Below are 24,957 nucleotides of genomic sequence, written 5' to 3' on the forward strand. Positions count from 1 at the left end.
GTAAGGAAGACTTGAGTTTGCTGGCTGTATGACATGGGAAAGGTCATGTAATTTCCTGCCTCAGTTTCCTCATCTGTAAAATTAGATTGTAATGAAGAAAAACCTGAAATAACATTTGTATAGCACTCTGGAACCTTTAGAATACTATGTAAATTTATTAAGAAAGTTTTCTAGTTCCAGGTCATAAGTTCCCATGAAACTATGATTTAGAAAGAAATCCCAAGAATCTTCTCACAGTCATGTTCAGTACTTAATGAAATTCTAAATCTTAAGCTAAAGGACCTGAGTTCAAATCCAAACACTGCTAATTACTAGCTGTGTGACGCTGAAGAGGTTGCCTGGTTTCCTTATCAAGAAATTAATAAGTTTTATTAAGTTCCTACTATATACTAGATACTATACAAGGTGCTGAAGATGTGAAAACAAAGAGTGGTTGACCCGAATGATCTCTAAGCTTTCTTCCTTCTTTTATCTTATGTGATGTGATATTTTGGAAAATGAGTCTGGGAATTTATATTCCAGGGATTCCCAGCCATTCCATGGGAGCTAGAATAGATTGCCGTAGAAGCCTAAACAAGTTGCTACTGCTACCATCTGTCCTGGGGTCTTAGAAAGGAGGAGAGTATATGTAACAGAGGGCTTCTCCCTGCCCTAACTCAGATTTCACTTCACCTCAGCAAGCCCTGATCTCAGGACTTGAGGGAAAATCAGACTATGCTCATCCTCATGGGTTAGGGAGCTCTGTTATATCCCTAGATATAATAGTTGCAAAGATAGAGTGTGAAAACCACATGACTTCTTTATTAGTGGAAGCTAAGAAGAAAAGGAAATTTGACATCTCCGTTCCAATTTCTCATGACCCTTCTTTGTTACATCCTTCAAACGCTGAGTCTTCACTTGCCCCTATTTTTTGCCCTCTCTTTTTCCTTCCTCTTCCCCCCCTCAAAAGAAAGAATAGAAACACTAGAAATTATGAGTGTTGTTTTGAACAAGAAAAACCTAACTTTTTTCATTCACTATCTGAATTGTAGCTTCACCAGGTGGATGTGTGGCTCTTGCAAGTGGAAAGTCACTTGGAAAATGGGAGGTCAAGGATTGTAAAAGCTTCAAAGCACTTTCCATTTGCAAGAAAAGATTTGGGCCCCCAGAGCATGAGGAAGCAGTTCCTAAACCTGATGATCCCTGTCCCAGTGGATGGCACAGTTTACCAATAGGACTTTCCTGCTATAAGGTAAAACATTAATTAAATTTATCCTTTAACATTATGAAATGCTGACCTACTTTTTTTCTATGGGCAATTAGGTGGTACAGTGGATTTTTCTTAAAAAAATGGATTAAATTTATTTTTTTTTTTACTGTTTTAAGCTGTTTCACAAAGAGAGAGTTACAAGAAAAAGAACTTGGGAAGAGGCTGAAAGATTCTGCCAAGCACTTGGAGCACATCTTCCTAGTTTTAACCAAATGGATGAGATGAAGGAGTTTCTTAATTTTCTAAAGAGCCAGCTGAGGTAATAACCTTAAGAGCAGATTATAACAAGTAAATATAATGCTGATGTCCTTTGTGTATGTCATTTGCATTTTAGGAGAGTATTCTTTCAACAAGCATTTATCATGTGCCTGTTAGGTAATAATAGCTATCATTCATATAAACACTTTAAATTTATAGTAAAAAACTATAGTAGGTGCTAGAGAAGATACAAAATGAATGAGATATGACACCAATCCTAAAGGAAATTATAAGCTAGGAGAAACAAAAATAATTATGGTAAGCATAACAGTGATTCTCAATTCTAGAGTATAAAGCATTGGCCTCATAGTAGCACAAGGTAGGTAGGTACAAAAAACAAAACAAAACAAAACTACAGCAACAGAATATTACCTGTACCCTGAGCAGAGTATAAAAAGCAGCTATGGGCATTCAAAGGAAGTGCAGATCACTGGGACAAACAAGGATGACTTTATAAGAATAGCAATATTTTTGTTGAGCTTTGATGGAAAGAGAGATATAGCGTGAACAGAAACAGAGGGGATGGAGGCTCAGGGTGATGTATAATTTAGGAATATAATTTTTGGCAGCAGTGTTTAGGAAGAAATGAAATAGAAAGAAACTTGAAATGAGAACACCAGTGAGGCTAGTGCACAAATATAAAAAATAAACGAGGTCTCAAAAAAAGGGTGGTTAGAGTGGGAATTGAAAGGAAGAAGCAGATAAGAGAGATATTGAGAAAATAGAAGAAATAGGACTTGGTGACTTATGACCTCTGTGACATTGATATTAAAAAAAATAATTAAATTGAACATGTGTTAACCCCTAGACTTGTCCTAATAAGGGATAAAGGTCTCAATAAAGAACAAACAGAATTAAGTTAACACACACTTTTATTAGTATTTCTTAGTTTTCTTATTATGTAGGTATACATGGAGTGCCTGCCTAGAAAACTGAACCCCCAAAATGAAGTTTTGAAGAGGGATTTTTATACATTACACTATCAGAAGGTGGGATTGGAAAGACTACTTTCTGGCTTTGAGCAACTCTCAATTCAGCATGGGGAGGGATATCAGATATACCTCCTAGGAAGTATGTCCAGGAGGACATGCCAGGAGGACTGACTCCTCCCAAGATCTTTGTGCCTTATCAGTTATACCAAGACCTTCACAGATCTTGTGAACCTTCCCCTTCCAGGATGTAGGTGCCATCCAGTGACCATTAATTGTTTTTAGTGGTCATCATCAGTGATTGATGGAATGTGGAAGAAGGGAAAGGGGGAGAAATCAAAAGTAGTTCTAAGATTTTGAGCCTGGGTAATGAGGGGGAATTGGTGGTACCATGGACAAACCAGGAAAGGTAAGAAGGGAAAATTGTTTGAGGTAAGAAAATGATCATTTTGATTTTATGTGTGTATTTATATACATGCCTAAATTCACATACAAGATGTATACAGAGTAAATGGAGGGTAATCTTGAGTGAAAGAAAAGACAATACTAGTGAAGGAGGATCAAGAAAGGTCACCTGAGGCAGCTAGGTGGCACAATGGATAGAGCACTGGCCCTGGAGTCAGGAGGAACTGAGTTCAAACCTGGTCTCAGACACATAATAATTACCTGTGTGACTTTGGGTAAGTCACTTAACCCTACTGGAAGGAAGGAAGGAAGGAAGGAAGGAAGGAAGGAAGGAAGGAAGGAAGGAAGAAAATCTCCTACAGAAGGTAGGATTTGACCTGAGTCTTGAAGAAAAGCAAGTAGGAGGATGTGAAGAGGATGATCCTTGCATACATGGGGACAGTCAGTGGTAATGCTTGGAATGGAGAGATGTGTTATCTGTATAAGGAACAACAAGACCAGTATTGATGGTTCCCAGAATATGGGAAGGGATTAAGCTGTAAGCCTGAACAGATAGGAAGCAGACAGGTTATGCAGAACTCTATAAAGCCAAACAGGATTTTATATTTGATCCTGGAGGTAATAGGGATCTACTGAAGATTATTGAGGTATAGGAGGTTTGGAAGTGGATAACATTTCTTTTATCCTTGGTATGTGATTTGCTTTAATTTTTTTGCTGTTATTTTTCCCCTTGGGAAATTATTGGTAATACCCTAGCAGTGGAATTACTGAAATATGATCTTCCAAAGCCTAGTATGCACAGTTAACTATATAACTAGTTCAGTAATTTAACTATCTAAATAGTAGAAGGGAGATTTTCAGCAACCAAATTGTAGAATTTATTGGAGAAAGATGGTAAGAATAAAAATATTTTACACAATATCAGAGACACAAACTGGAATAAACATATAAAATGAGAATAAATTTCATATACCCCTTAGCATTTGACAAAGTGGAGTCAAATAAATGAAAAAATAATGAAGAAAAAATGTTTGGTTTCAGTTTTGTTCCAAGTCTGTCTAAAATTTCACTGTTGATCAATTTTGTAACTGTTGTATAATTGTTCTCCACAATGTTTGTCTCCCTAGACCACTCTTGCCCTCAGTGATGAATTAGGATGCCCTTCTCACCTACTCCCTTTAGTCCAAGATTGAATTTTTTCATTATTTTGCAGTTGCCTTAATCCACATTGTCCCAGTTATTAGGGAATTTAAGTACCTTTCATTGTAGTTTTTAACCATTTTAATTTTCTCCTTGGAAAAGACCCTTTGTCTCTTGCTTCATTGGGTAGTGTTATAGCTTTCTCAGTTTCTTGTGAATTCTGGATGACAGAGTTTTTATCTGACTGATTTAATGTACATATCTTTTTCATTTTTATTTTATTTTTTTGCAAGGCAATGGGGTTAAGCGGCTTGCCCAAGGCCACACAGCTAGTTAATTATTAAGTGTTTGAGGTTGGACTTGAACTCAGGTACTCCTGACTCCAAGGCCAGTGCTCTAGCCACTGTGCCACCTTAGCTGCCCCATCTTTTTCATTTTTAAAAAAATTTAGACACTACCTTTTTTATTTTACAATTTCATCATATCTTCCTTGTACTATTTTAATTGGTCACTCTTTCCCTAAGTCTCTTCTTATTCTATTCCATCCTCTGTGTGACTATAGATTTTCATGAAAAGCAGCTCAGACCTTTGGCTTCTAGCAGTAGAGTAGACAGTGTTTTGGACCTGAATTCATTTCCAATCTCAGATACTAGCTATGTAACCTTGAGCAGGCCAACTGACATCTCTCACAATAATGTATATCTCACAGGGTTATTGTGAAGATCTAATATGATAATGCATGTAAAGTACTTGGCAATCCTTTATAAATGTTAGCTATTATTTTAATTGGTGGTTATTACCATGTCATTTCCTTGCTCAGTAAACTCTAGTGGGTCCCTATGTTAGAATAATAACACTTCTGTTGGGTATTTAAAATTCCTTACAAACAGGAACAATCTACCTTTTCAGTCATTAATGAGAATTTATTAAGCCTCTACAATGAAATAATTCCCTCCCCCAAGGAGCTTATACTCGTATATATTATTCCCTCATATTCTTTGGTCCAATCAAACTAGCATTCCCCCATTTCTGAGCCCTTGCACAGGTTGTCTCTGGTACCTTGAGTGTACTCCTTATCTTTGACTCTTAGGATTCCTAAGATTCAGTGCAGATACCAGCATCTAAATCCAATATTACATAATTTTCCAAGCTGCTAGTGCCATCCTCAACAAATTACCTTATCTGCTTTGTATATAGCTCATATATATCAATGTATATGTTATCTTTCCTATAGAAGGTAAAACTCTTTGAAGATACTTTTGCTTTTGTATCCTCAGTATATAACATAATGACTTACACAAAGTAGGTGCTTAATAAATCTATGTTGGTTGTTGATATGTTAATAATATATATTGCAAACTATACATTGATTCTGACAACACTGTGCAAGGAAAAAATGAGTTAATTAATGAAGAAAAGCTTCTCCAGAAGGCTATTAGGGAAAATATATCTATATCTAGATAGATAGATGATAGATAGATAGATAGATAGATAGATAGATAGACAGATAGATATACCTATGAGTGTGTATGTGTGCATGTGTGTGTAAAAATGTATGTACATAAATTATTCAGGAAGAAAGTTACAGAGAATACAGGTGGAGACTACAGAAGCATAGGGGTAGAATAAGAAATTATAGATGTTGAGACAGACCTGACAAGACCAGAAAGACCAATTAAGGTTGGAAACTTGGTGGGAGAATTGAAAGGGAAAATGGATGAGGAGAGGAATGTCCAGTGATGAAAGACCCTGAATGTTCCAGAAATAATAGAGGATTAATGTATATTCATATACGAAAGGATGATATGATGTGAGAACAATTGGTCTGAGATGTTACATAACTTCTTAACATCTCCTGGGATAGGGTCAGTGATACCAACAAAGAAGGGTATTAACTATTCATTAGAAATCACCCTAATGCACCGGCCCTTGATTCAGGAGTACCTGGGTTCAAATCCGGTCTCAGACACTTAATAATTGCCTAGCTGTGTGGCCTTGAGCAAGCCACTTAACCCCATTTACCTTACAAAAGCCTAAGAAAAAAACAAAAAAACAAAAGAAATCACCCTAATGAAAAAATTATCTACCTTTAAGTTAAGCAAGAAAAGTGGAAGTAAATGTTGGATTATCTAAAACCATACAATCATGTTTGGAGATGAAAATATCCCCATTATTTCCAGTCTGTGTCACATCATACTGGCAGCATTTGTCTTTCATCCACATATACAATAAATAGCATGTTCTATAAAGAAATGACATGATTTTGAATTTTTTCCTAAGAATTGGAAGTAAGAAATAATAAGTAAACCCAAATTAGAATTACCTCTTGAAAAGTAAAAAAGGTAAAAAATATTTTTATCAAACTATGTTTCTTGATCTTAATTCCTGAAAGCTTTTCACTCTAGGAGTTAAACTTTCCACAGCCAAATTTTACAGAGCATACTAGAGTTAAATCTGATTACTACAATACTTTTGTGTGTGGAAGTTTTAAATCTCCTTTTAAATTGCAATAAAAAAGATTCATGGTGCACTGAGTTATTCTGTAAGGTCTTAACTGAAAGTTAACTTTAAAGTAACTTAAAGATAAACACAAAAGTGAAAGTCATTGAAGAACAAATATTAATAGTATTAGAGAAGGTTTTGCAGTCATAACACACCAGTGCCTACCTTCTATCTTGTGACAGAAATAGTTTTAGAGATAAATCTGAGGCTTTTGAGACTAAATTCCTCACCAAATTTTGGAAATGATAACTGAAATAGTTTCCCTTAATTAAATGCTATAGATAATTCATTTTGAGATGAGAGCAAGGATACCACTGAATGTTTTAATCTGTTTATAATATAACTGGTTGGCCACAAATATCCCAAAATTATATAAGGATATAAGTCATAAAGGGTAAAGTGGACAGTGTTTCTTCTTTGAATGACTGACAACCCATTTTTTTTTTTAGGTTTTTGCAAGGCAAATGGGTTTAAGTGGCTTGCCCAAGGCCACACAGTTAGGTAATTACTAAGTGTCTGACGCTGGATTTGAACTTAGGTACTCCTGACTCCAGGGCCGGTGCTCTATCCACTGCGCCACCTAGCTGCCCCTCAACCCATTTTTGAATAAAGTTATTCAGATGCCTATTTTTCTATGCTCTTCCCATTTCCTTCATCTTTTCCGAAGCCAAGAGTAAAGAAAAGGTATTTTGAATTTATGTGAGTTGGAGGAAGCCATCATTTCTTTTTTTTTTAACTCAGGGAAAGACCAGGGACTATGATGAGAAACTGATGTTTCATAACTAGTTGTCATTGTTTTCTACATTCAAAACATTTGAAGTTGTAGATTAAATCAATTAGAATTAAAAATGAAACAACTTTTGGAATCAAAATAAAGATCATTCTCAAAAATGGCAAAGATCTTGTAAATGAGTGGTTAGAGAATTTGGGCAGTGTCTTCTCAAAAGAGAGGGAGATGGAGTAAGATGGAGTTAAGGAAGAAAAGTAAGAGTAAGAAAACCGAGCCACAGGAAATGAGAAATTTCAATAGTGATGCTACATCTATTTTGTATTTGAAATATTTGAGTTAGATGTAAATGTCACTGTGATTTCATAATAATTGCTGACATGTAGAGATAATTTATGGTTTGCAAATGGCAAATACATTATTTCCTTTGATCCTCAAAATAACCTTATGAGAAGTAAAAGTATTATTCAGAGAAGAAAATTCAGACTGAGAGATATTAAGTAATTTGCCAGTAGTTATATTCCTCCTGTATGGTAATTTCAAGCCTAGAGCTTCATGACTTACATTCTTTTGAATGGACTCACAGCTCATTGTCTTAATAAATATGGAGTAAGGAACTAAGTGTTTCTTTGACTAAAGAAAGTGGAGTCTTTTTTTAAAGTTATTTTGCTATTTTGTATACCAGAGTACTGGTGAATAGTTTTTCATTTTCTAGGGATAAACATAATTATACAGCCAATTTGGTAATTCATGTTAATAGGAGATAAGTAAGTTAAACCTAGAAATGACTTCAATTTCCTTATCTGTAACATCTAAGTAGAAGTAAGAAGGAAAAAATAAGTGTTCCAAGATTACAAATGAAGAAGAGATCATGATAGACCAAATAAATCAAAGGAGGATTTAGTAGTACTTGAGCTGGGTCTTGAAAGAGGCTGAGTGTTTAGAAAGGTAAAGAGGTGGAGAGAGGGCATTCAACACTGAATGGAAAAGCAGGAATAAAGTGTGATTAAATCCAGATTGACCATGTCATGAAATGTCAAGGGGAAAGTAAGCCAACAACCCAGTGAGAACAGAAATTTTGCAAGGAGACAAGGTTGGGTAAATAAGGTTAAGACCATTTTATAGAAGAGCAAAGATGTTAAGCATCTTAGGGATGTGCATTTTGAGCACACAATTCTAAAAGCTGTCTAAAAGATGAATTATCAGTAATTTATTACTTGATGTTTGTCTTAATTTGATCTCATTTGAAATTTAATAAAACTAAATAGAATTCATGCTGCTAATTTAAAAAAAAAACCTCCAAAGGCATTTCCTACTTACTGTGCAAAAGAGATCTTTTGTCTTATTGAACTTAAATTTGTACTTCCAGCATCTTCCTGAAATGCATTGCCAATGTCAAGCAATTAATACATCAATAACTTTCTATAACTTGACATCTATCATAGAATCAAAAACCATAGACAACCCCTTTTATTCCTTTGCTTTTAGCGGCAAAAGTTCCATCTGGTCATAAATGGTTCAGATTAAGAGCATCTTAAAAGATTAAAGGTTAGGGGCATTTTCCCATGAAAGAGAATGGACACAGTGCAATTAAGATAAGAGCAAAAAAAAAAAGTTCATATAAGTGAGGCAAATAGTAATTTTCTGTCATTAAGGTGGATAAAATGGTTTCAAGTGCTTAAGTAATAGGATATTTGTTATTAAGATTGAGATTTTTATATTGTTAAGGCAAAGAAAACAGTTTGGCCTAAAACTAAGAGAAGTTTGCCGAAACTATTTGAATCATTAATTAATTTTGAGAAAGAAGACCACATTCTATTGCTCAAGAAACCATACAGATATGCCTTCTACTTTATATTTATAAGCCAGGAACAGGACAGTATCAGGACAACAACCCAAATCAAACTCTTGTGCTGTATAAAAACTGGTCATCATCATAGTTATCAAAAAGTTAAATCAAGGTCAAGTTGGTTTGCACCAATAAAATGTAATCTCCTTTATATATGGGACTGTTTCATTTTCTCTTTGTAAACCCAGTATCTACTACCATAGGTCCTAGGATAAGAAGGGCTTAATAAATGGTTGTTGATTTAAATTTAATTAAATCTTCAGTTAAATTGAAAATTAGTTTACCCTCAAATATGCCATCCTTCAACTGAGGTAATTCTATGGTCTTATATCTGCTAATACATTTCAGGTGTTGATCTCTGCCCAGAAAGAGCCCAGGAAACAACATTCTGTCTAATATTGTATTTACTTTTGCAGCTATAATTTCCTCCTTGTCTTGTTCCTCCCTCCTTTCTGAATGTTTTCTGTCCTTCAAAAATGAACTCATGGTCAACCTTCTCCTTTGGGAAATCTCACACCACTTCAATCCCTTGTGAGCTCTTCTTTTGAACTCTTAACATTGTGTCATAGCATTAATTTATCACACAATTCATAGTCTTTGTTCTCTTTTTTTATGTTTACATGTCTTGTCTTCCCAACTAGATTGTAAACTCAAATAAGGAATGGATCATATTAAAGTGTTAGTTACTAATGCCATTATTGTTTATTGGTATTAAAGTTTAAAACTTTTTAAGTCTTTGGGAACACCCTGTATAACCACAATTCTGAACGCAGAATATATTTTTTTAAACAATAAACCAAAGCAGTACTCAAGTTGAATTCTGTTTACTCTTCAGTTTTGCCTCTTTAAATACTTTGGAAAATATATTGATCAAACTTTTCCCACTCTTCTCCTGTCTCCTTTCCACTTCTAACTGAATAGTGACCAACGTTGGATATGGGTAGGATTAAATAAAAGGAGTCCAGATTATCAAGGATCTTGGCAATGGAGTGATAGTACACCGGTGAGTTAATCTTCCACCTTTTCCTTTTTTTTCCCCTACATTTGTATTTCTTTGAAAAACTACAGTCAATGTGTCATTTTGGAATTTAGTTTTGCATATTGGAGGAGGAACTTGTTTTAATGATAATTATAATAAGGAAATTCATCCATGTTGATTTCAAAGAATCTTTATGGTCCCCATAGTGGCAGTGATTCTGATTTATAATAAAATATTATTATATATTATACTTATACAGTATTTTATAGTTTGAGCTTCAGTGTCACCTCACAACCAAGAACACCAGAGTTCAGGTCTTGTGTCTTGAGACAGTGACTAAGTTAACTAACCTCTCATTGCTCTGTATAGCTCTCAGCATCTTAGGACTTCAAGTTGCAGAGAAGGTGCTGACCTATATTGCTAGAAAGACTTTCCTTCTAAAGAAATTCCATGTAATAAAGAAATCCCAGTCCCATTTGCTATCCCCTTTATAGTTTACTAAGCCCTTTTAAAAATTCTCCTTTGATTAGTGCAACTGCCCTGTGTGACTGATAGAATAGGCATTCAGTTTTCTCATCTCACAGGATTGTTTTAAGGATCAAATGAGATAATATTTTTAAAAAAAATTTCCATTAACTCTTCAGTTAGTGCCTTCTTAAATACTTTGGAAAATATAATACTTTGGAAAATACAATGTTGATAAAACTTGCCCCACTCTTACCCTGTCCTCTTTCCACTTCTAATTGTATAATGTTATATAAATACTAGCTAATATTATTATTGCTAGGATTAGTTTTACAGCTGATGAAACTGAAACTCAGACAATCCCCACATTCTCACGGTTACTGTAATAATAATACCCTAAGTTTATGAAGTACTTTTCTTTGTACGTGTAATTTTGTAGACTGTGTGTCCTTTGCTCCCCTCACCTACTCTCTGTTTGATTCTCATGTTAGAGCTCTAGTAAATGGTTTTTCTTATTTTGGAAACCTCTATTATTTACAGTGATACTACCTTCCCTTATCTTTTTTTAAAATACATTTATTTGGGGAGGCTAGGTGGCACAGTAGATAGAGCACTGGCCCTGGAGTCACAAGTACCTGAGTTCAAATCTGACCTCAGACACTTAATAATTACCTAGCTGTGTGGCCTTGGGCAAGCCACTTAACCCCATTGCCTTGGAAAAAAAACTAAAAAAAAATACATTTATTTATTTTATCAGATATTTTCGATGATAGTTTTCAACATTCATTTTTTTGTAAGGTCCTTATCATTTTAATCCTCTGGTTAAAAAGAAAAAAATGTTTTTTAATGTCTCAGAAACTTCAGATACTGAAAAATCAAAATAACACTTTGTTGCTCAGACTTGACCTCATTGGGTTCCTGCATCTTTGTGGAAGGAACAGGCTTTGTAATTTTTCCAGCAGTGATATGATCAATCAGTTTAAGCTAACCATATTAAAATGAGCCCGATTTACAAACAAGAATGACATTTTATTAGTGCAAAATGGGAGGACAGCAAGTACCAGTCAGATCTATCTAGAATAGTCTTTTTTGGTAGGTAAGTCTACATCAGAGAACAAATTTCAAAATGCAGTGCTGTTTAGAAAGTATACAAATCAAAAGAAGTTATATGTGACTAAGCCATTTTCTCTCTGGTCAAGGCAGCTTGATTAGTTTAAACTTTCTGTATTCCATGGATAACTCTGTCCAAGGAAGCACTCCTAGTCAATTAAAATTAGAGTTCTGTGAACCAGCCAGATTAATATGCCAAACAGTCTAGTGAGCAGGCAATGGAAGGAAGAAGCATTTATATGCCAGACACTTCACTTTACAAATATCTTATTTGATTCACACAATAATGCAGAGAGGAAGGAGCTATTATTATTCCCATTTTACAGTTGAGGAAACTGAGGCAAACAGTGGTTATATGACTTGTCCAGGAATACCAGAATTTAAATCAGTAAGCTAGAGAGAGAGGAAGTTAATAAGTCAATGGAACCAATTTGTTGCTGATATCAAGGAGTTCAGTGGAAGTTGGCAAGGTAAAAGGAAGCATATAGGAAACGATTTATTGTTCAGTTATTTTTCAGTTGTATCCAACTCATCATGACTCCAACTGGGAATTTCTTGGCAGAGAAGTGAGAATGGTAGCTATTTCCTTCTCCAGTTCATTTTACAGATGAGGAAACTGAGACAAACAGGTTTAAGTGACTTGCCTTGGGTCACATAGATAAAAAGTGTTTGAGAACAGATTTGAACTCGGGAATATGAGTCTTCTTGATTCCAGGCCAGGTATTCTTTTCACTGCACCACCCAACTGCTGCATAGCAACAGAAGTCTGGATTAAAGGAAAAGATCAATAAGAGTTAAAAGGTTAGGAAAATTCATTCACTTTTGAGAGCAGAGGTATCAACTAGATTAGGGTTTCTATATACTCAAGTACTGCATGTACCCTTTTATATCTAGTGAGTGTTTTCCTTATTTTAAGAGCCTTAGTTTTCGTCTTTCCTTCTTCCTTTCCACCCTCTCTCTCTCTCTCCTCTCCCACTCTTCTCTCCCTCTCTCCTCTCCCTCTTTCCCTCTTCCTCTCTCCCCTCCCTCTCTCTCTTTCTCTCTTCCCTCCCTACCTCTCCCATACTGAAGGTATACAACTGATTGCTCACTTTCTAGTTCTGCTTTTACCAGACTCCGTGCAAATCACCACTCTTTGGTTACAACACATGCTATAGTTTGTTAGATCATAATATATTCTATTACTTACATCTTAATATCTTAAGTTTACTGAGGGGAAAAGTATTGAACTTGACATCAGAAGATCTGAGATTAGTTCTTGGCTGCAAAATTTAGCTGGGTGACGTTGTGGAAAGCATTTAAACACTTGTTTCAGTTTTTAGACTGAGATATATTTTATTTTCCCTTTAAGTTCAAAGCGACAATTATGGATGAAATGAGGGAAATGATATGTATACTGCTTCCTTGTTCAGGTATTGCAAGCTTAGTACAGTGGAAAGAATAGATGAAGACAGGATCTCTATTCAAATCCTAGGTTCTGCTATTTACTACCTGTGTGACTGTGGGCAAATCATTTAATCTCCTACTCATTAGTTTCTTTATGGGCTTGGTATGCATGTTCATGATTTCCTTTTCTGCATGAAATCTGTGATCCTATGATATTTGGAAAGTTTTCTGTGGCTGTTAAGCATTGTAGAAATATACATCGCATTATTTCAATCTTAATGGATGTTTGGGGGAGACACTGCTCTCTTTGCAGACTTAAGAGATACACCCAACTTATCACAAACCCATTTATAAATAATTTCAGCAATTGACTTACATTTGCAACCTGTGAATTTTACTGATTTCTGCTTCATAGAGTATGCCCTCTGACCTTAACCTCAAATTCTGGGCGTATATATATATATATATACTCTGTCTGGAACCCCATATACTAACTGTTCTTCTGAATTGCAAATCTTTATCAGGAAAATTTATAATTCTCAGAGTTCTCTTTCATCTACAGGTATCTACTGTGGTCATATCAAATGAATTTCAGGAAGATTATGACATCAGAGATTGTGCAGCTTTCAAAGTAAGTTTCATGATTGAATACCACAAGAGACTTACTAAAACTGTGAGGTTTTTTTCCCAATCAAACAAAGACATTTAGTGTCTACTACGTGAAAGAACTAATGCTAAGACCTCTGGGAAATTTTTAAAAGACAGCCTAGTTCTGCATTTAGCCACATTTACCTTATAATCAAATTTATAAGAAAAGATAAATATATGTACATAAAAAGATAATCATCTAAAGAATACAATAAACAAGTGATCAGGTAAGTGATAAGGACAGTAAATGCTTTAGGATGTGTCATATGGAAGTCTTCATGAAACATAATAGCCCTTAAAACTGAACATATAAGATGAAAGAGATTTTGATAGGTAGAGGATACAAGGGTAGATATTCCAGGCTTGACATATATATATGTATATAGATATAGATATAGATATATATATATATATATATATATACACACACACACACACACACACACACACACACACACACACCCTCAAACATTAAGATAAAGAGATTGGATTTTGTCCTTTAAACAGAAGAAGGTCAGAGAGTTTATGTGACAAAATTTTTTCAAAAAATAAAATAGTGATTTTAGAGAGCTCAGTTTGTTTCTAGTCTGCAAGATCAGGAGCCCCAGGAGTTAGGGAGGCAAATTGAATGGTCATTTCATTATTCTACCTCAAAAAGAATAGTGATAATGGTGACAGAAAGAGAAGGATGGATATGGACACTGCAAAAAAGGAATCCCCAGGAACTGATTACTGATTGAAGATGATGAACCAGAAAGAAGGAAGAGAAAAGAGGCATAAGACTTAGGCTAGTTGACCAGGAAAAGGGTAGGGCCATTAGGAATGTCAGGAGAAAGAAGTCTAGAGGTAAAGAACACAGGAAGGGAAAATGTAGAAGAATGTAGTATATCAGAAACCAAAAAAGAAGGGAGAATCAAGAAAAATGAGGCAGTCAGAGAATCAAAGATTTAGAACTGGGAAAAAAACATAGAGGTCCTCTAATCCAATCCACTTACTTTTATAGATGAGAAAACTCAGGCCCAGAGAAATTAAAGGACTCTTTATGGTTTGTTATAAAGATAATAAGAAACTGAACTGGGATTTGAACATTAGAGATCCTTTGGCTCCAAATCCAGAATTTCTCCCAGGATACCATGCTGCCTTCTCAATATGTCAATATGTCCTTTGCAACAGGAAGGTCAAGGAGGACGAGGACTGAGGGGAAAAAACTATTTGACATGATCATTATTAGACTTTGTTTATTTAAAACTAGATATTTTAGTTTTCCACATAGAACAATCCTATTTTTATCAATTTCTCATTTTGTGTTACAGAAAAAAATAAAATGTCGTTCATGAATAGAGTCTCAGATAGAATTGATCGCCTGGATCTTCCAGGTGATAGTAACCATGCATATTGTATGAATATATGTTGACCTTTGAACAAATACTAAATAAAATTAAATGCCTACTGGATATCTTAATGTATTTTGTGATTGCCTCTCTTCTTTATAGGTCAGTCAAATTCAGTGGAGAAGGCGGTGGCATTTGTATGAACAAAGGGACTTGATTATTTACTTAAGACCTTTTGCTTGTGATATAAAACTTGAATGGGCATGCCAGATACCAAAAGGTAAGTTTTTGTCATATTGATTTACTAAGCCTTTGGGGCTTTACTTTGTGCATGCTATGGAGGTTCAGAAAAGCATATGCAGCCTATTTTTTTTAGATTAAAAGACAAAGAATAGAGATGAAGATAAAAAGTGTGCTTTTATTTTTTTCCTCAGCAAGATTTGGCATTTTGATGAAAAAGAAACTGATGTAGGTTATGATCATCACAGAAGACTGGGGCTAGTTTCTACCCATACCAATCTCCTTAACTGCTCTCCCAAAAGTCATCATTGACTGCTTAATTGCTAAATGGCCTTTTCTCTTAGTCCTCATTTTTTATGACATTTATGAAGAATTTGACTAATTGACTACTTTCTTGAATGTCCTTCTTGGATATCTTCTTCCTTGGCTTCCCAATATTGCCTTCCACTAGTTCTCCTCCTCCTTGCTCTGCTTTGATGAATCATTATTTTCCTTTAATCTTCTGAATGGGATCTATCCCAGGCTCTTTCTTCTACTCATTGCTTTCTTTCTAACACTTTTCCCATTTGTTCAGATATCTCTGTACAGATGGGGTGATATCTGAATCCTATCTAATCCAGCTCTGATCTCTCTCCTGTGAGCCCTTAGTCTCAGAGATCCACATAGGTGTCCTCTGTTCAGTACCCCAAACTGAACACATCATCTTCCCAGTCATCCATGCACAAAACCTTAAAATCTTCACAAAAGTCTTTCCCTCTCCCTTATTATTAACCCATTATTAAATGCCATGTCCTGTAAATTCTGCCTCTAATGAAACATCTTGCATTCTTTTTTTCCTCTCTTCCCCCCCACCCCGCCCTTATCAGTCTGGTAAAGGATATGGTCCATATCTGGATAACTGCAATACACAAAATGTTGTGAGATAGAAAACAAAACACTGAGTAGGGATGATATTGGCTAAAAGACAAGACTTCATGGAGGAAATAGCAATTGAGTTGTGTTTTAAAGAATGAGTGAGAATTCAACAAGCAAAGAAAAGGAGAGTGGATATTTCAGCAAAAGGGAACGGCACAAGCATCAGGGCAGGAAAGCACTGAGCCTGATCAGGGAATGGAAAGTCAATTTGAATGAAGTATAGAGTGTATGAAATAGTTAGAAGGGTCAAAGGGCAAATCAGAGGACCAATAGTTTTGTGAATGAAAATTATAATGATGATTTAATTTGCCAAAATTTGAGGTGCACCTAAAACAGTCCTCAGAAGAAAAACTATATCCTTACAAACATACATTAACAGAATTGGAAAAGAGGACATTATTTTTTTATTTTTGATTTTGTTTGGCAAGGCATTGGGGTTAAGTGACCTATCCAAGGTCACACAGCTAAGTAAGTTAAGTGTCTGAGGCAAGATGTGAGCTCAGGCCCTCCTGACTCCAGGACCAGTGCTCTATCCACTATGTCACCTAGCTGTCCCAAAAGAGGTCATTGAGCTGAAAATACATTTTTAAAACTCTAGAAAGCAAATATAAGGGGGCAGCTAGGTGGCACAGTGGATAAAGCACCGGCCCTGGAGTCAGGAGTACCTGGGTTCAAATCCGATCTCAGACACTTAATAATTACCTAGCTGTGTGGCCTTGGGCAAGCCACTTAACCCCATTGCCTAGCAAAAGCCTAAAAAAAAAAGCAAACATAAAATAAGGAAAAGTTAATAAAAATTAGAGGAGAAATAAGCTGGAAAAAAATTATAGAAATTACAAATAAAACTAAAAGAAGGATAAGATTAGTAAATCTTTAGCTACTCTGATTTTGTCTTAAAGTGAAGAAAATTAAATCAACAAAATAGTAAATGAAAAAATAAAATCACAACAAAAATAGAAGAAATAAAAATAATATTTCAGAACCCACTTTATGCTGTTATATGCTAACAAAAAATGATAATGGAAGAGATAGATGGATGTTTTCAAATAATACAAGATTGAATAGAGATCTTAATCCAATCTCATAAAATGAAATAGCTATAGAACTACTAAAGATGAAAGAGATTTTGACAGGTAGAGAATACAAGGGAAGATATTCCAGTCTTGACAAATGGTATAAGCACAAGTTCAAAGATAGGAAAATATAAGCTATATTTAGGAAGAGATGGGAATAGACCAATTTGAATTCTATAAAACTTTCAAAGAATAATTAGTACCAAAAACAACATAATTATTCTCAAAAAAAGAAAGAAAAACCAGCCCACCAATTATTTTTATGAAATAAATCTAGACCTAATTTGTAAACCATGGAAGAACTCTAGACTATAGACCAATATCAATAATGAAAATTAATTTAAATAAAATCCTGTCAAATAGATGACAGCAATAAATCCAAGAAATCATTATTATAACTTGGATTTATAGTAGGATTGCAAGAATGATTCAATAATAGAGGGGAAAAATTGCCATGATACTATTTAAAAACAGACATCTAAAATATGATCATTTCAATAGGGAAAGACTGAGAAAATACAATATGCATTTATATTGAAAACCCTAAAAGGTATAGTCATATAGGGATATTTTTCTATTATTATAAAAAGTTTCTATCTAAAATCAAAAATAAACATAATAGTTGTTGGGAATACATTAGATCTTTTCCCTGTAAATATCAGGGTAAATATAGAAAGGATATCCATTTCTTACTATTATTTAATATAATTCTGGAAATATTAGCAATAGCATTAAGACAAAAGAAAGTAGTTATTCAGAGCATATAGGTAAAAAAGGAAATAAAACTATTTCTGTTTTCTGATGATATAAGTTTTACTTAGAAAATCCTAGGGAATCAGCAAAGATATTAAATGAGATAAAATGAGATAAATGAGATAGCTTCAGCAAAGTTGCAAACCATACAATAAACCCTCAAAAGTCAACAGCATTTCTATACAATAACAAAGCTAAGAGCCAAATAAAGAAAGGGAAATCCTATCCTAAATCATTACAAAATACATAAAGTGTCTGGAGATTGATTTCCATAAGTACATAAAAGATTTGTATAAATTTGATTGCAAAGTACTCCCTAAAGAAATATAGAACATTTTAAATAGCAAGAAGAATATTCAGTACAGATGGCTGGGCCATGTTAATATAATAAAAATGACAACACTAGCAGAATTAATTTATACTTTTAATACTATAACAGTCAAATTACGGGGCAGCTAGTGGTATAGCAGATAGAACATCGGCCCTGGAGTCAGGAGGACTTGAGTTCAAATCCAGCTCAGACACTTAATACTTACTTAACTGTGTGACCTTGGGCAAGTCACCTAACCCCATTTCCTTGCAAAAACAACAACAAAAAACCAATCAAATTACTAAAGTGATACTTTCCAGAACTCAAATAATAACAAAATTAATTTGGAAAATAGATTTAGAACATCAAGGAAATTTTGCAAAAAGCAAACAATAGCACTTTTTGATCTGAAATTATAAGGTAGCACACCCATCAAAACTATCCAGTATTGGTTTTTTAAAGGCTAGAAGTAGATCAGTGGAACAAACTAAACAAGGGAGAATCTGATGCAATGAAATTCAATAAATCAGTGCTATATAAGTTGAAAAAGATAAAATATTTAGAAAAGAAATATTTGATTTTTTAAAAACCTATTAGGGGATGGCTAGGTGGCATAGTGAATAAAGCACCGGCCCTGGAGTCAGGAGTACCTGGGTTCAAATCCAGTCTCAGACACTTAATAATTACCTAGCTGTGTGGCCTTGGGCAAGCCACTTAAAACCCCATTTGCCTTGCAAAAAAATAAATATATCTTAAAAACCTATTGGGAAAACTGGAAAGCATTTTGTCAGAAATTAAGTTTAAACTAGAACCTTACATGATACATTCTAAATGAATACATGAACTTAATATTAAAGTTAATACTTAATAAAAAAAATTGAAGGAAGAAAGGGGATGTAATACGCATTTACATATCACTTACTCTGTATCAGGCACTGTGAGAAGTAGACAGAGAAGTTACAGTCACAACAAGGGATAAGAGACGTATTTTTAACCACACAAGGAAAAGAGACAATTTTAGGAGATGAAATAGATAACTTTGTTTATATGAAACCGATAAGTTTCTACACAAATAAAATTACCGAGAATAAGAAAGGAATGATTCAAAGGACAAAAAAAAAATCTTTGTAAAAAAATTACTCTGATAAAGGTTTGATATTCAAGATATTTAAATAGTTAGGTTTGGTTTTCTATAGCTATGTGAATGAAAAGTCATTTCCCAGTAGATAAGTGATTAAAAAATATTAACAAATGATTCTCAGAATTGAAAACTATTAACTGCTATGTGAAAGACTGCTCAAAATCATTGAAAAAAAAGAGAAATGCAAATCAAACCAACCCTGAGATTTCACCTCATTTCTTACAAATTGTCAAAGATAACAAAAGATGGGAATAATCAGTGTTGGAGTAAATTGAGAACTATTTTCTGAGATAGCCTATCTGAATTACTCACAATTTTAAATTGGAGTGAGGTCACTGTCAACTGAACTGACATCTCTACACTCGAGATCTCCTCTGTTCCCAATCATTTGTCACTTCTTTGAAGATCATTCCCAGCCATATCTATCCAAGACTTAGTCTTTCCTCTGAGCTTTAGCACTGCTTCAACAACTGCCCATTCTAATTATGTGTCCTAGAGACATCTCAAATTACTACAACCAAGACAGAAGCTTTCATTACTCTTCATTGCTTCTCACAGATGATAAATTCTTGATCTTAACACTCAAGGTCCTCCCTATTCTGGTATCTATTTGCCTTTCAAACTTTATCTTTTGATACTCTATCTCTTGTTCCAGATAAACCAAGTCATTCTTAATTCTTTATTAAAATTAAAATCCTAGATCATATTAGTCATACTTGATTCCAGTGCCAAAATAAAATGAAGGGATTAACCAGAAGTTTAAGACCTACATTATGACATGTGATCACAAACTTGTACTAAAAGTAGGTTTTCTTTGTTGTACAGGAAAAACTCCAAAGACACCAGAGTGGTTCAACCCTGGTAAGTTGAGGAAACATACTATACTTTTTTTACCTTACAAATAAAATATCCCAATATTTTAAAATATAAGGCAAAGTAATTTTACCTTATGGATAAAATATCATTATTATGTCAAATCCAGGCATAGATATGATAGCCCCCTTCTCAACCATATTTCAGTTCTGAGACTTGGGCAAGTCATTTGACCACTCTAAACCTCAGTTTCATTTTTATAAAATAGAGTAAAAATAGATCTCTAAGATGTCTTCCATATCACAGGATTTCCCAGAATTTTATAGTCTCTCAAATGTGTGGATTCCTTTTTTATTGTTACTGTATTATTCATCCATTAATGACTTTTTTCCCATTACTTTTAGATCGGGCTGGAATTCATGGGCCTCCAGTTGTTATTGAAGGCAGTGAATATTGGTTTGTTCCTGATACTCACTTGAACCATGATGAAGCAGTCCTATATTGCACAAGTAATCAAAGCTCTCTTGCTTCTCTGACATCTCTCACAGCACTAAATGCCCTCCGGAAAAAAATTGCCAATGTAAGGATATGTAGTTTTCTTATTTAAAAGTAATTACAATAACTAACATTTATAAAGTACTTATTATGTACCAGACCTTGAGCTAAACATTTACAAATATTATCTCATTTGGTCCTCACAATAACCTTGGGAGGTGGGTACTCTTATTATCCTCATTTTACCAATGAAGATACTAAGGGAAACAAAGGTTAAGTGACTCACCCAGGGTCACACATTTATTGTGTCTAAGGTCAAATTTAAACATTGGTCTTGCTGATTGTAAGTCCAGTATACACTACCTCACCTAATTGTCAATTATAACCGAAAGATATTAAGGAATAATTTCTCTCACTTCAAGTTTCCTTAAAACCTTCAAAATTTATTGTTCTGTGAACTTTTATTCCAATATCAACTAATTTGTCAGATTCCCCCCCCCAATCAAATTCAAGAAATTACTCAGTATTGTTCAGTGCTTACCCACACTTACCTAGACTTAACCATATGAACAGACAGTATAATGAATGATAATTAAGCAAATGAACACTATTCAAATATCAGCAGTTCCCCTAGACCACTAATTAATTCTGAAAATTATTTTCTGAAACAAAATTATTTTCTGCATAAAATTGAAATTATTGTTTTTCTTATAGACAACTTTAAGATACAGCTTTTAGGAGAAATTTAGGCAAACTGACTAAATTAATTTAGCCACTTTATCAAGGTGTAACCTATAAAGTCAAAGACTTAGAATCAAGAGATAATGTTAAATGTTATTTTTTTATTTCGGGCAATTAACAATAACTAATTGGATTAATTTTTTTACCTAATTTTTCAGAATACTAGCTTAACTGTCTTTCAGTTTGGTACATTGGGGATTTCTATTCAGATTTTTTTTGGTATTTATGGATAATTAAATATTTGGTAAAGTTGAGGAAACAATTTCTAATGAATTTTTGTAGATCATCTTAAATTCATTGGTTATGCTAAAAGTAGACAGCATTTTTCTATCTTGAAAAAATTAAAACCTCAAATTTCCTTAAAATATTTAATAATTTTATTATTTCTAAATATTACTGAAAAAATTTACCCTTCTCATTGCAATGCATATTAATTTATAAAAACTAAATATTAAAGAATAAATAAAGAATAGGTCAAAAAATAGTTACTTCTTTCTTTTTTTTATCCCACTGCAAGGAAACATTTTTCATCTTATATTTATGTATAAGGCACTAGGAATTGAGTTTCCATGAAATGGGAATTAATTTCACAGAAAAGACAACTAAAAATCTTCAGCATTCAAAAAATTCAGTTAATCTCAAAACCATTACTGATTATTTCTGTGTTGTGATGTTACACTGATAGAAATTCATTTTCCTTAGGTTAGCATCCTAACTTATACATGTTTATGGTAACCTATATTTTCTTTTTTTTTAAGCTGTCCAGTGATCAACAGAAGTGGTGGATTAAAACTCTTGATAACATAAGAAATTATGACATGAGGTATATAGCACAATATATTACTGTTTTAAAAAAGTATTTCTTTAAGAAGACTAGTGCTGGTTAGTTATTGTCCATAATAGGATAGTTTTGAGCGTTCCATCCTCTTACAATCTCCCCTTCCCCCACCAAAGAAATTGGTCCAAGATGACTCAAGATCTCTTTTCAACATGTTGTCTTCAAAGATGTTCATATGTAATTTTATAACTAATATTGAATTTAAAATTATAATCAGTGATAGCAGAAAACAATGGATGTTTTAGACAAGAGTTACTTGGGGAAATGGGTGATCTATCTGCCTTTTTCTTTAAGCTTTCATGCATGGCATCGTTTTCCTATGATATATGAAAAGGAGTGCTGGTACATCTCTTCCAAGAATTGGTTTAGAGGTAAAGTTGATTCTGAATCCTTGAATGCTTAGTATACAGTGATGAACTGGATAAGTTCACATCAGTAACTTCATTATGAATCACTTAAGTTTATAGTCTGTATCAATTATACAGTTTGTTCATCTGACTGATGAGTCGAGATTTCATAGTTTAAGCTAGTATTAAAATATTTGCTCTGTGAACATTTAGGCTTGCTTTGCTATATTAACATGGTCATTTGGAAATAAAATGTCATTTATTTTCACAGCTGCCTTAATGGCCAGAATTAAAAATAAAATAAGCTATTGAGGCCAAAATAAATCTCCATTTTTCTCTATCCTCCCACCACCAATTGTACTGGTGGAGTATCTCTAAACAAATGCTGATGAGATAACCTTGTAATATATAAATATCAGAGAGAAAGGTAGGAATCAATAAAAAATGTACGGATATAAGCCTATCCATTGAGACAAGAATGACTTAAAGTAAGACCAGTTTTTTCCCCTACTAATTTTTTTATGTATTGAATGGGAAATGCATGTAGAAGCAAGTTTATCTCTTATTTCTTAGACTTAAACAATCCAGCAGATTGCAGAATCAAGCTTCCTTTCATATGTGAAAAAAATAACATATCTTCATTAGAGAAATATACTCCACAATTACCATCTAAAGTCCAGTGCTCTGGGGGATGGATTTCATTTAAGGACAAGGTAAGAGGAAAACTGTTACTTTGTACCCCTAACTATGTACAGCTTTCATGGTTGGTAAGAACCTTTGATGAATGGAGCAAGATGTTAACCGGGCAAATAAATGTCCTGAAAAAAAAAATAGATAACTAAAACCACCACCTGCACTTCAATAGTAGAAACTGTGAGAGATTGTAACAATGAGTACTTTGAGAGAGCTGATAAGAATGATTTGTTAATATTGGTAAATTTTTCCTTCCTTTCTATTATTAATAAAAAAAATTCTTTAACTCAAGTTAATGAGTAGGTTGGATGACTAGAACTGTTCTTTGCTCATAAATTACCCCTTCAACCACAGAATTTTTAGTAATCAGAAAAGAAATGACTCAAATTAATATAATGCTGAGTGCATTGCAACTGAATACCAAGAGCAACTGTATCCAAAAAAACTATTTTTGTAGGATATTGGTTTTTTTTAGATACCAGTAAATTAAAGGAAAAGGAAACCATTAAAAACAATTTTTTTCCAGAGAGATAAATTTAAAAATAAGAGAATGACCTAAAGTTTATCATGCTTGTAAAAATTCAAAATAAGCAAATTCATAGCAAAATGCATTAAGAAGCAGTTCGATTACATAGTGTTAAAAAGTATGTTAAGCAATTAAAAATCAAGGGTATTGACTTTGTTTATTCCAAATGATTTCACAGCAAGATGGACAACATACTGGTCATTCAGTCGATATTTATTAAATTCTACTGGGTGTTGGTCAGTGTGCTACATGCTGGTCAATATGTCACCTTCAAACACTAACTAGAACCCTTAAATGAAATAGTTTGTTAAAAAAATTTAAAACTATAAGTATACACTGAAATATAATTACAAAAAATTATTCTATTAAGGAAAAATTACTGCCCTCTTTGAAGAAAAGCTACTGTTATTTTTAAAAATAAATAAATAAATAAGCTTTTGCCATATATAATATAAAGCATCATCATTTCACACTAAGTAAAAGAGGAACCTAGAAAATGGGGAAATTTGAAACTACAGTCATCCATAAAAAGTTGAGCTCTTCATTGCCAAAAGTAGGATAATGCAGTAGAATAACACATAGCATGAATCTTTCCAGTGCCCTTTGGGTCATTTGTAATTCTGATTGATCTTTGATTAAATCCATATAGCACCATCAAGACAATACTGATGATTTTAAAAGAAAGGATTTTTCAACAACAATTTTAGAAAATTGAAAGAATTAAATTATTGCCCAAATTTTGTCTGGTCTATTCTTATGTGGTGTGGTTCAATGAAAATAGTATTAGCTCTGAAGTCAGGGGGCCCGAGATCAAGTCCCACTACTTCCCTCGTTGACAAATCACATGATTTCCCTAGGCCTCAGTTCCCTTATATAATAAAAGGATTGAATGAGATGACTTCTGAGGTCTTTTCTTCTTCTTCCAAATCTATGGTCCTTTGATTTTTTTCCCTCCTAACCACTTTTAGAGATCACTGTCCATCCAGAGTGATAATTTAAATTTTATGTATTGCCAAACCAATTTGATACACTCTCTATCTTTCTGAACATCATAATCTGTACAACGTGTTTTTCATCCATTTTATACTTCATCT

At 33.8% G+C, this 24,957-nt stretch overlaps 1 protein-coding gene across 2 annotated transcripts in view; it reads left to right on the forward strand.

Moving 5' to 3' along the window:
* LY75 (lymphocyte antigen 75) overlaps positions 1-24,957 on the forward strand; it is a 198,705-nt gene that overhangs the window by 56,535 nt on the left and 117,213 nt on the right. For both annotated transcript variants that reach the window (XM_074215876.1, XM_074215878.1), the window contains exons 12-21: positions 1,032-1,231; positions 1,366-1,508; positions 9,981-10,062; positions 13,562-13,630; positions 15,141-15,258; positions 20,236-20,271; positions 20,628-20,803; positions 22,218-22,282; positions 22,592-22,668; positions 23,218-23,357. In XM_074215876.1, coding sequence (XP_074071977.1) covers positions 1,032-1,231; positions 1,366-1,508; positions 9,981-10,062; positions 13,562-13,630; positions 15,141-15,258; positions 20,236-20,271; positions 20,628-20,803; positions 22,218-22,282; positions 22,592-22,668; positions 23,218-23,357 — 1,106 coding nt within the window. The remainder of the gene's footprint in view (positions 1-1,031; positions 1,232-1,365; positions 1,509-9,980; positions 10,063-13,561; positions 13,631-15,140; positions 15,259-20,235; positions 20,272-20,627; positions 20,804-22,217; positions 22,283-22,591; positions 22,669-23,217; positions 23,358-24,957) is intronic.

Source organism: Macrotis lagotis, chromosome 1, assembly GCF_037893015.1.
Source record: "Macrotis lagotis isolate mMagLag1 chromosome 1, bilby.v1.9.chrom.fasta, whole genome shotgun sequence".
NCBI lineage: Eukaryota > Metazoa > Chordata > Mammalia > Peramelemorphia > Peramelidae > Macrotis > Macrotis lagotis.